At 49.2% G+C, this 12796-nt stretch overlaps 1 protein-coding gene across 7 annotated transcripts in view; it reads right to left on the bottom strand.

Moving 5' to 3' along the window:
• lnx2b (ligand of numb-protein X 2b) overlaps positions 1–12796 on the bottom strand; it is a 97722-nt gene that overhangs the window by 6416 nt on the left and 78510 nt on the right. For all 7 annotated transcript variants that reach the window (XM_072505644.1, XM_072505645.1, XM_072505649.1 and 4 more), the window contains 2 exons: positions 8482–8704; positions 6738–6896 (listed from right to left, as the gene is read on the bottom strand). In XM_072505644.1, coding sequence (XP_072361745.1) covers positions 6738–6896; positions 8482–8704 — 382 coding nt within the window. The remainder of the gene's footprint in view (positions 1–6737; positions 6897–8481; positions 8705–12796) is intronic.

A 12796-nucleotide genomic window follows, 5' to 3' on the forward strand; every position in this document is an offset into this window, starting at 1 on the left:
GAGCCGCCAAGGGCGATGGTGGTGAGGTTCCACTGGTTCACGGACAGAGTGGGTCCTGAGATAGGCCAAGAAGGAGCGGAGCAGTAAGTGGGACAATGCAGAGATCCAAATATACCCGGACTGGAGCACGGAGGTTGCAAAGCGGAGAGCGGGTTTCAACCGGGCCAAAGCGGCGTTGTACCGGAAAGAAGTGAAATTCGGAATGCTGCAGCCAGTGCCACTGTGGGTCACATACGAGGGCCAACACTATTACTTCGAAACGCCTGAAGAGGCGTGGACCTTTGTACAAGCCGAAAAGTTGGACTCTAACTGGAGGGTTTGTGAGGGTGGGGGGGATGTTTTGGGGTTTGATGTGTGATGGTTGTTGTATATAGGGGGTCAATCACATGCAGGAAATGTTACATGGGCTGGGGGAGAGAGACAAGGCCATGACAGGAGCTGCGCCAGAGGGGGGCGGAGCGGGCTTTGGAAAGCGCGGGGTGTTTTCCCGCGCGTGGGAAGAAAAGTGGGAAGGGGAACGAAGGAATGCATATGGATTGGGAGACTCCCACGTGGGGAGGTCAATGGGACGGCGGGGGAAGCCAGGGTCAGCAGGCGTCAGCTGACTTATGGGAGTGACATGGGGGGGGGGGGGGGGGGGGAGAAAAAAAGCTAGACAGAGGTCTAGCGGGGGGGGGGGAGAAAAAAAGCTAGACAGAGGTCTAGTGGTGGGGTGGGGGGGGGGGGGGGGGAGGGTTGCTGCTGCACTGGCCGAAAGGGAATGGGACGCAGAAGAGGTGGTAGGGACGGGGGTCCCCCCTCTGGGGGACTGGAGGGTGAGGGAGGTGTGGACACGGGACTGGCCCAGAAAAGGAGATGGCTAGTCGGCGGGGGGGGGGGGGGGGGGGGGGTGAGAGCCCCTCCAATCCGGCTGATAACGTGGAATGTGAGGGGCCTGAATGGGCCGGTGAAGAGGTGTTCGCGCACTTAAAGGGACTGAAGGCGGACGTGGCCATGCTCCAAGAGACATACCTGAACGTGGCGGACCAGGTCAGGTTAAGAAAGGGATGGGTAGGACAGGTATTCCACTCAGGACTGGACGCGAAGAATAGAGGGGTGGCAATATTGGGGGGAAAGCGGGTGTCATTTGAGGCCAAGACTATTGTAGCGGACAATGGAGGGCGATATGTAATGGTGAGCGGTAGGCTGCAAGGGACGTGGGTGGTGTTGGTAAACTTATACGCCCCGAACTGGGATGATGCAGGATTCATGAAGCGCATGTTGAGGCGCATTCCGGACCTGGAGATAGGAGGCCTGATAATGGGAGGGGACTTCAATACAGTGTTGGATCCAGCACTGGACCGCTCCAAATCAAGGACTGGAAAGAGGCCGGCGGCGGCCAAGGTACTTAGGGGGTTTATGGATCAGATGGGGGGAGTGGACCCATGGCGGTTTGCAAGGTCGCAGGCCAGGGAATTTTCTTTCTTCTCCCATGTACACAAAGCCTACTCCCGGATAGATTTCTTTGTTCTGGGTAGGGCGCTCATCTCGAGGGTGGAGGGGACGGAGTATTCGGCTATAGCTGTTTTGGACCATGCCCCGCACTGGGTGGAACTGGAGCTGGGAGAGGAGAGGGACCAACGCCCGTTGTGGCGGCAGGATGTGGGACTGCTGGCGGACGAGGTGGTGTGTGGGAAGGTGAGAGGGTGTATCGAAAGGTACTTGGAGGCCAACGACAACGGGGAGGTGCGGGTGGGGGTGGTATGGGAGGCGTTGAAGGCGGTGATCAGGGGAGAGCTAATTTCCATTAGGGCTCATAGGGAGAAGACAGAGGGTACGGAAAGGGAGAGGTTAGTGGGGGAGATTTTGAGAGTGGACAGGAGATACGCAGAGGCCCCGGAGGAAAGATTACTTGGGGAAAGACGACGGCTCCAGACGGAGTTTGACCTGTTGACCACAGGGAAGGCGGAGGCACAGTGGAGGAAAGCACAGGGGGCGACCTACGAGTATGGGGAAAAGGCTAGTCGGATGCTGGCACACCAGCTCCGTAAGAGGATGGCAGCGAGCGAAATAGCTTGAGTCAAAGATGGAAGGGGAGCCACGGTTCGGAGTGCGACGAAAATAAACGAGGTATTCAAGGTCTTTTATGAAGAGCTGTACAGATCCCAGCCCCCAGCGGGGGAAGAGGGGATGAGATGATTCCTCGATCAGCTGAGATTCCCGAGGGTGGAGGAGCAAGAGGTGGCTGGTTTGGGGGCACCAATTGGGTTGGAGGAGCTGAGCAAGGGTTTGGGGAGCATGCAGGCGGGGAAGGCCCCGGGACCGGACGGATTCCCAGTGGAGTTCTACAGGAAGTACGCAGACCTGTTGGCCCCGCTACTGGTGAGGACCTTTAATGAGGCAAGAGAGGAGGGGACCCTGCCCCCGACAATGTCGGAAGCGACAATTTCTTTGATGCTAAAGCGGGACAAGGACCCACTGCAATGTGGATCGTACAGGCCAATCTCACTCCTCAACGTGGATGCAAAGTTGCTGGCAAAAGTGCTGGCCACGAGGATCGAGGACTGTGTCCCGGGGGTAATCCACGAGGACCAGACGGGATTTGTAAAGGGCAGGTAACTAAACACCAATGTGCGGCGGCTCTTAAACGTGATAATGATGCCATCGGAGGAGGGAGAGGTGGAGATAGTGGCAGCTATGGACGCGGAGTAGGCCTTTGACCGAGTAGAGTGGGAGTACCTCTGGGAGGTGCTGCTTAGGTTTGGGTTCGGGGTAGAGTTTATCAATTGGGCTAAGCTCCTTTACAGAGCCCCGATGGCGAGTGTAGTGACGAACCGGCGGAGGTTGGAGTACATTCGACTGTACCGAGGGACGAGGCAGGGGTGCCCCCTGTCCCCCCTGTTGTTCGCATTGGCGATCGAACCATTGGCCATGTCATTGAGGGAGTCTAATAAATGGAGGGGGTGGTCCGAGGGGGAGAATTGCATCGGGTGTCGCTATATGCGGATGACCTGTTGCTGTTCGTGGCGGATCCAATGGAGGGGATGGTGGAGGTCATGCAGACGCCAAGGGAGTTTGGGGAGTTTTCGGGCTATAAGCTCAATGTAGGGAAGAGTGAGCTCTTTGTATTACAGGCGGGGGACCAAGAAAGAGGGATAGGGGACCTACCGCTGAGGAGGGCGGAGGGGAGCTTTCAGTATCTGGGGAACCAGATAGCCAGGAGTTGGGGGACCCTACATAAACTGAATCTGACGAGGTTGGTGGAGCAAATGGAGGAGGATTTCAAAAGATGGGACATGTTACCGCTCACGCTGGCGGGTAGAGTGCAGTCGGTCAAAATGGTGGTCCTTCCGAGGTTTCTGTTTGTGTTTCAGTGCCTTCCCATCGTGATCACTAAGGCCTTTTTTAAGAGAGTAGGCAGGAGTATTATGGGGTTTGTGTGGGCGAATAAGACCCCAAGAGTAAGGAGAGGGTTCCTGGAACGCAGTAGGGACCGAGGAGGGTTGGCGCTGCCAAACCTGGGGACCTGGGTTATGGAGGGAGAGGGGGTGTCATGGAAGAGGATGGAGATGGCGTCCTGTAAAGGAACGAGCCTGAGGGCGTTGGTGACGGCACCGCTGCCGTTCTCGCCAACAAAGTATACCACGAGCCCAGTGGTGGCAGCAACGCTAAGGATCTGGGGCCAGTGGAGACGGCACCGGGGTGCAATGGGAGCATCGGTGTGGTCCCCGATCAGGGGTAACCACCGGTTTGTCCCGGGGAAGATGGACGGGGGTGTTCCAGAGCTGTCATCGGGCGGGGATTGAAAGAATGGGGGACCTGTTCATTGACGGGACGTTTGCGAGCCTAGGGGCACTGGAGGAGAAGTTCGAGTTACCCCCGGGAAATGCCTTTAGATATATTCAGGTGAGGGCTTTTGTGAGGCGACAGGTGAGGGAATTCCCGTTGCTTCCGGCACAAGAAGTTCAAGCTAGGGTGATCTCGGGTGTATGGGTCGGGGAGGGCAAGGTGTCGGAAATACACCAGGAGTTGAAAGAAGAGGGGGATGCGCTGGTAGAAGAGTTGAAGGGTAAATGGGAGGAGGAGCTTGGGGAGGAGATCGAGGAAGGTCTGTGGGCTGATGCCCTAGGCAGGGTTAATTCCTCCTCCTCGTGTGCCAGGCTCAGCCTGATACAATTTAAGGTGGTCCACAGAGCGCACTTGACGGGGGCGAGGTTGAGTAGGTTCTTTGGGGTAGAGGACAGATGTGGAAGGTGCTCAGGGAGCCCGGCGAACCATGTCCATGTTTTGGTCATGCCCAGCACTGGAGGGGTTCTGGAGAGGAGTGGCGGGAGCAATATTTCAGGTGGTGAAAGTCCGGGTCAAGCCAAGCTGGGGGCTAGCAATATTTGGAGTAGTGGACGAACTGGGAGTGCAGGAGGCGAAAGAGGCCGGCATTCTGGCCTTTGCGTCCCTAGTAGCCCGGCGAAGGATCTTGCTAATGTGGAAGGAGGCGAAGCCCCCCAGCCTGGAGGCCTGGATAAATGATATGGCTGGGTTCATAAAGTTGGAGAGGATTAAGTTCGCCTTGAGGGGGTCTGCGCAGGGGTTCTACAGGCGGTGGCAACCGTTCCTAGACTATCTCGCGGAGCGTTAGAGGAAGGTCGGTCAGCAGCAGCAGCAACCTTGGGGGGGTGGGGGGGTGGAGGGGACGTCCTGGGAGGGGGGGGGGAAAAGGGGGGACTGCCTGGGAGGGTGGATGAGCAAGAGATAACATGAAGGGTTGGGGAAACTGACACGTACGGGTGAGGGCCAGTGTACAAAGCTGTGTAAATATATCATTTTGCCATGTATATATCTTGCTCTGCGCGATTTCTCATTTTTCTTTTGTTACGAGGGGGGGGGGTTATTGTTTGTAAGGGAGAAAAATTGTGTTAAAAAACTTTAATGAATATATATATATTTTTTAAAATAGCTGTGTCCTGTAGAGAGAGGGAGCGTCTTAATGCCCTGTGTGCTTTATAGTGGTGGTGTCCTGTCTGGTGATTGGTTGTTGTGTGTCGTGTGTGTTCATTGGTTATCCTGTGTGTCAATCACTGCCTGTCTGCATCTCATTATATACATGAGTGGATATTATGACACTGTCTGTAACCAAACATTCGGTCACCAATCCTTAAAGCCTCCTTTAGCTCTGTCAAATTATAGAACATAGCACAGTACAGGCCCTTCAGCCCACAATGTTGTTCCGACCACTTATCCTAATCCAAGATCAACCTAACCTCCATCCCTTCAATTTACTGCTGTCCATGTGCCTGTCCAAGAGTCGCTTAAATGTCCCTAATGACTCTGACTCCACCACCTCTGCTGGCAGTGCATTCCACGCACCCACCACTCTCTGTGTAAAGAACCAACCTCTGACATCTCCCCTACATCTTCCTGCAATGACCTTAAAATTATGTCCCCCTCATGACAGCTATTTCCGCCCTGGAAAGAAGTCTCTAGCTATCCACTCTATCCATGCCTCTCATCACCTTGTACACCGCTGTCCATCTCTGGATTCTTTCATTCTGCGGACATTTTTCAAACAGTTAAATTAAAAATCTTCAACTGTAGTTCCTTTGCCAACTCCTCTATATTCTCAAAGGGAAATAATACTCTAGATTGAATCTAACCAATTCCTTACACAACAATATAATCCTTGATTGTGCTCCCTCTCTGCAAATACAGCACTGTACCCTTATTTCCCTTTTCACTACAGCCAAACACTAGGCCGAGACTGATGTTCGAGGAGTAAAGGTAGGCCATTTGGACGTCTGAGCCTGCTCTGCCATTCAATAAAGCTGACTTTCTGCCTCAGCTCGACCTTCTCAGAGGGCACACTCAGGATAAGGTGCCAATTGTTTAGGACAGAAGAGCAGATTCAAAGGGCTGCGAATCTGGAATTCTTTACCCCAGAGGGTTGTGGATGCTCCATCGTTGAATAGATTTAACATCGGGATAGACTAGAGTTTTGGGTGTCCCCGTTAATTGAGGGAGACCGAGGGGAGGGGCAGATTTTTGGCGCCTCCCCAAGTTGAGGATATGGAGAGTGGACAGGAAAGTGGAATTGAAACCCAAGATCAGCCATGGAGGTGTTAAATGGTGAAGCAGGCACAATGAGCCATATGGTCTACTGCTCCTATTTCTTGTGTTCTTGCAGTAGTCCCATGTCCTTAATTCCCTTAGTAAAGTTGTCATATCCCTGATGACCATATACTGCTTTCCCCTTTGAGCTGACTGGTCCTGATTTAACTTGAGAATCATCACACCTCGGGCAGGGTTGAGAACGCAGGGTCTTCATGAATTACCTCAGTACAGGAATAGAATGCACGCTATTGGCCACAATCTGCATCACAAACCAGCTGTCCAGCCAACTGAGCTAAACCAGCCCCCCCCCCCCGCATCCAAGTACCTGAAAGTCTATTGACCACTGTCCTGAGTGTACTCAGAAGTGATCATCCCCAGCTCTCCAGGGTAGAGTTCACATCTTTGATTGAACAGATTTCTCTTTGTCGCAGTCCAAAATGGCTGATCTCATTCTGAGAGGACTGTGACCCCACATTCTAAGAGTCCTAGAGTCTCTTGTCTCGAGGAAACAATCTCAGAATCTACCCTGTCAAGCCCCTTAAGAATCTTACATGTTTAAATTAGATCGCTTCTCATTCTTCCACAATCCAGGGAAAATAGGCCTAGTCTACTCAATCTTTCAACATAGGACAATCAAAATAGATGCAACTTACTTTAGTCTTCCATCAAAGTATGCTGGTGTGCCAGGTACGATGGTTTTGATAAAGAAAGGCTGGTCGTCTTGGCTTTCCTCAAAGCCCCCAACGATGCTAAATCCCCAGCTTTCAGAATTACTCTTATGCAGAGTAATGTCATTGCAACAGTGAAGGTAACTTTAAATGGAGAACAGGAAAAAGGATGTTAGATGTTAAGATCAATATGTTTATTTATTTTTAAACCTTTTAAAATAAATTTAGAGGAGCCAATTTTTTTTTTTCCAAATTAAGGGGCAATTTATCGTGGCCAATCTACCTAACAGCACATCTGTGGCTTGTGGGGGTGAAACCCACGCAGACACGGGGAGAATGTGCAAACCCCACACGGACAGTGACCCAGGGCTGAGATTCGAACCCGGGTCCTCAGTGCCATAGTCCCAGTGCTAACCACTGCGCCACATGCCGCCCCAAGATCAATCATTTTAATAATGTTCATGAAGGTCACATACTGGATCAGAAGGATATTTCCATTTGTTCAATGCTACAAATATAGAAAAGACTTTGAATTTGATACATATCTCTGTCCTATAAATCTGAATTAGATACGTCCTATCCATTAAATAAATAAAGAATAGGTCTGATTGTAGGTGTCAGCAATATTGATTGTTTTTTTAACCCATTCATATCTTAGCAAAGCTGTGAACACATTTATTTCACTATGTTTGGTGTTTAAAGGATTTCAGATCTCATTTTGATTTGTGGTTTTGAAACATTATCGCTTTTCTCAAGTGCTAGTTATCAAATTGGGAGAACCACATTGCCAATCATGTCATCAAATAACTTTCCTCATTTTCTTTTTGCCTTCTTAAAAAAACCGTGGGGTGATTTTTAACCCTACTCAATGGGTTAAATCCTCGTGTACACATTCTAGATCAGTACTTGTTCTTTACCACAGCAAATGCTCTCTCTCTGGCCCTACAATCAACTCTCGAACATCTCGACAACAAGGACACCTACATCATACTGCTGGTCATAGACTACAGCTCCGCCTTCAACACCATTATCCCAATAAGACTAATAGCCAAACTCTGGAACCATGACTTGATCCCTCCCTGTGCAGCTGGATCCTTGACTTCCTCACCAACAGACTGCAATGGCAGAGTGTGGTGAACTCAGCCCAACGCATCACACAAGCTTGCCATCCTCCCAATGATTCTGCATACACCTCCCGCTGCCTCAGAAAGGCAGACAGCATTGTCAGAGACCCCTCACACCCAGGCTTGCCCTCTTCCAGATACTTCCATCAGGTAGAAGATACAGAAGTCTGAAGACCTGCATATCCAGACATAGGAACAGCTTCTTCCCCACAGTTACTAGACTCCTCAATGACTCTCCCTTTGACTGATCTGTTCCCTGTAAGAAACACTATTCACGACGCCCTATGCTGCTCTTGTTTGGCCTTGTTCTGCACTGTAACCAATCACCATTAGTTGATGCACCACTGTCAATGTACTTTGTCGAGTATTCTTGTGTCTTCTATGTACGTACTGTGTACATTCCCTTGGCCACAGAAAAATACTTTTCACTGTACTTCGGTACACGTGACAATAAATATCAATCAATCAGTCAATCAACCAATGAACAACTTTACACTATCTTAGCTTAGTCGTGCATACAATACCTTTAAAGTTTCTTTAATATTACATCTGCGGAATACTTCGACCACAGAAGTTATGCATCCAATACTTAGAACAGTCCTCACCTCGGTAATCCAAGCCACATGACCCATAGAGGGGACCAATCATAATCGTTCTCTTTGCTCGTCTCGGGTGGTTCCTCTGCAGCTGAAGACATGTCAATGTTGGGAAATTCCAAAACCCTCAGCAGCACCGTAGAGGAGGCGGCGTTCAACTTGAGAACCGACACCGCTTCATTATAACTCAATTGTGTGAGGTCCACCCCATTTATGCTCAGCAGCACGTTTCCTACGATAGAAAATATCTGACCCATTTTAATGCCACAGCATTTATTAAACTTTATGAATCTTACAATGAATGTCATCACTGATACTTTAAAAAAAATAATAAACAACTACAAAGTTTCTGTTATCCTATCAGTATTCTCTCATGTCAGATGTGAAGTATGTCTTGTCCAATTATCCATCATTCATGCAGACCCAAAACACAAAGGAGTGATTTTAACGTAAGCTCTCAATTGTTTGCACTGCACCCAATCTGATCTCATCAGTTTCCTGCCAGGCAGGTTAGTTTAAAATTACTCCGCAAACATCAATGGATTATTCACCTTTGGCCCAGCCTCCCCCACGTTTCCAGCAAAGGTTTGTCAGACAATGATCAGGAGAAGGAATTCAAGCTGAGTTTCTTTCCCTTAGCCCAGGGGTATGTAGATACCACTTGCAACACTCCTGCTACCACCACAGCTGACTCAGTACCTGGAAGCCTTCCTAGTTTCTATGTCCCAATTATTCTTGCCTAACCACCTGAGCCATCAAGGGAGACCTAACTTTATTGTTAAAATGTAACAAGTGGTAACAGTAAAGGAAATTTATGACGGCGTGAACTGTCTGTGAAAGACAGCAACTTTGGGAGTTCTGAAAAAAAAGGGGACGAAGAAAAGCTTCGATAGATGTCACAATAAACACAAAGGAAATTCATGAATGTCTTGTTCTTTACAAATTGATTGTAGTCTGATAGAGATACAAATATCAATCAACACTGCAGGAGTCAAACAAAGGATACAGTCAACCGTCATTTGGTCCATTGTCTTAAAAGTTCATTGGACTCCATAGTGGCTGATAAACTAACAGTGCTAGGGTGAAGTACTGAATGAGGAACAAACCATGGCAGAAATTCTCCGGCTGTTGCAATTCATTTTCCCGCCAGCAGTGGTTTCCTGGTGGCTTGGGGATGTTTTAATGAAATCCCATTGGCAAACGGTGGGAAGATAGAAACTCACTGCCAGCAAACAGCGCTGCCGACAAACACACGGCTGGGGAAGTGGAGGATCCAGCCCGGCTGGATCTTTCTGCATCATAGAAAACATTTTGAGGATGAAAATTCAACATTGCTTCACCGGTGTTCTGGGGAGAGAGGGGGTGGGAAATGAAGGATCAAACACCAAATTCAGGTCACACTTTCCCATGCCTGATCTCTGCTGGAAGTACGCAAGCTGCCAAATTGATAACGTAGAGTTCCATTTGTGCAGGGACCCCGATCGGAACCTTAATTCCAGTTGTGAAAAGGGCAGCGCGGTGGTGCAGTGGTTAGCACTGCTGCCTCACGGCACCGAGGTCCCAGGTTCGATCCCGGCTCTAGGTCACTGTCCGTGTGGAGTTTGCACATTCTCCCAGTATTTGCGTGGGTTTCGCCCCCACAACCCAAAGATGTGCAGGCTAGGTAGATTGGCCATGCTAAATTGCCCCTTAATTGGAAAAAATGAACTGGGTATCCGAATTGTTATTTTTTGAAACTCCGGTTGTGAAATCCTGACTCCACACGAAAAATAAAAGGTGGGTGCTGCCAGCCTGGGTTTATCCTTCAACCTCAGGAACCAAGGGCCTACTCCTGTAAATAAATGCAACATTGCAGATATTAATTTTAACAAGGGAATGGCCTTCATTTCTTCAACTCAGCTGGCCTCGAAAGCAAGGGCCAAGCACCGTGACAGCTGAACCTACCACAGAATGCAAGCTTTCTGAAAATGAGAATTTATTACATCTTTCCTCCTCTGCTACATAATTCCCTCAAGTCAATCACACAGAAAACTTGCCTGAAAATAATTCACGGTCACACAGATGTAGGAAAGGAGATTTATAACTGCTTGTGTGTGATATTGTAAAAACGTTAATTCACAGGGCGCGATTCTCTCTAAAGATTTCTTAAGTTATTTTGTGAAATGAAATGAACATCGCTTATTGTCACAAGTAGGCTTCAAATGAAGTTACTGTGAAAAGTCCCTAGTCGCCACTTTCCGGCGCCTGTTCGGGGAGGCTGGTACGGGAATTGAACCCACGATGCTGGCCTGCCTGGGTCTGCTTTAAAAGCCAGCTATTTAGCCCTGTGCTAAACCAGCCCCTGCTAAAACAGGGAGTTTCCCACCAGCTCTGCCGGCAAGTTCCCCACTGCTATTCAATAACAATATTTGGGCCCTAGGGAGTTTCTCACCAGTTTAAGCCACACTTAGATTTTTTTTTAAAGAACTGAAAGAATGCCCCGATCTCTAAGTGAGCTTGTGGGTCCCCCACACCCATGGGCAATGTCACCACCCCCCCCCCCCACCCCCACACACACATGGACACAACCCCACACCTCCCAACTGAGGATAACTCCTCTCTCCTGGCCCTCCTGAGCCCCCTACAGCACCCCCACCCTTATAGGAACCCCACCCATCACCCCTCCAACCTCCCAGAGGCCCTTACTTACCTGTCCTGCACCCCCCCCCCCCTCATTTTATGAACATGGCCTCCTTTGCCCCCTGGCACTTAGGCACCCAGGCTGTGCTCCTGACAGCACAGATGGTAGCTTGGTTGCTTCACAGCATCAGGGTCCCAGGTTCGATTCCTGGCTTGGGTCACTGTCTGTGTGGAGTCTACACATTCTCCCCGTGCCTGCGTGGGTTTCCTCCGGGTGCTCCGATTTCCTCCCACAAGTCCCGAAAGACGTGCTGTTGGGTGAATTGGACATTTTAAATTCACCCTCTGTGTAACCGAACAGGCCCCGGAACGTGGCGACGAGGGGCTTTTCACAATAACTTCATTCCTAGGTCAAATCGAGCACTGCTTGGCCACAGGATCTAACTTGATCCACTACCAAAGTTTTATAATATGTACAAGATACGGGTTTTTTGATGTTGTAGTGGTGATGAGATCTTGAGGCTTGTGTGTTTAAACATAAACACTTTTATAGTAGGCTTTAACTATGTACAATTTCAAATCTGGCCTTGCATGGAACTGTCCATGCAGGCTTGCTGCTCACAGAGTTCTGTCCTAGATGGTTGTCTGACCATGTGACTACATACATCACTCAGTGGATGGTGCTATTCTCCAGTCTACCGAGCACATGACATCATTGAATCATAGATTCTCTACAGTGCAGAATGAGTTTGGCCCATTGAGTCTGCACCGACTCTGAAAGAGCACCCCACTTAGAACCACTCTCCTATCCGATCCCCACAAACCCATAATCCCACCTAACCTGCACATTCCTTGACACTTAAGGGGCAATTTAGTATGCTCAATCCACCTAACTTGCACTTTGGACTGTGGGAGGAAACCGGAGCAACCGGAGGAAACACACACAGATATGGAGAGAAAGTGCATACTCCACTCAGACAGTCGGTCAAAGCCGGAATTGAACCCGGGTCCCTGGCACTGTGAAACAGCAGCGCTAACCACTTGCCACCCCATTATAATACATGCAGGCACATATCACAATACAACAAAGTTTTACGTCATGACACACTGTTTCTGGTACTTGGGTTGCATGATTTAAAAAATTCTCTTTCTAGTCTTTCAATTAATCATCTTTTTCATCAGCTCGTTAATCATATTTGATTGTGCTTTCGCATTTGCACAACCATTTCAACAATCATGTTCTGGCACGTATTCTCAGTTTTCTTCTGTATGAATTGCTGATTCCACTGTCAATGTCAATGCTTTTACCTCTTCTGTTAATTTCTCATTGCCAAGCTTCCCTTCTTCCAGCTCTCATTCTCCCAGTTCAATTCTTCACTGGACTTGTTCTTATTTTCTAGTTATGTTTTCACGGAGGTCAGCTTCTTCTTCATTGTCTCATTAATTACATTTCACAAATGGAACTCTCATTTTGATCCGTCTTAACTTCAGCCAAGTCCGTTTGGCTTCACCGTTGGGTCAGGTCAGGCTCCAGTGAAGTGTTGACTTGTTCCCATTCTGCAATTCACTCGTTGCCCTCCTTCAGGGGTCTTTCATTACCTCCTCTTTGAAGTCTTTGTTGCCTATTGATCTTCTTGGAGAGTTATTCTCGATATGGGGTCTGTCGTTTGCCCTCTTTTCGGGGGTCTTCCATTGCCTGCTTCCT

The sequence above is a fragment of the Scyliorhinus torazame genome, chromosome 5, assembly GCF_047496885.1.
Source record: "Scyliorhinus torazame isolate Kashiwa2021f chromosome 5, sScyTor2.1, whole genome shotgun sequence".
In the NCBI taxonomy this organism is placed as follows: Eukaryota; Metazoa; Chordata; class Chondrichthyes; order Carcharhiniformes; family Scyliorhinidae; genus Scyliorhinus; species Scyliorhinus torazame.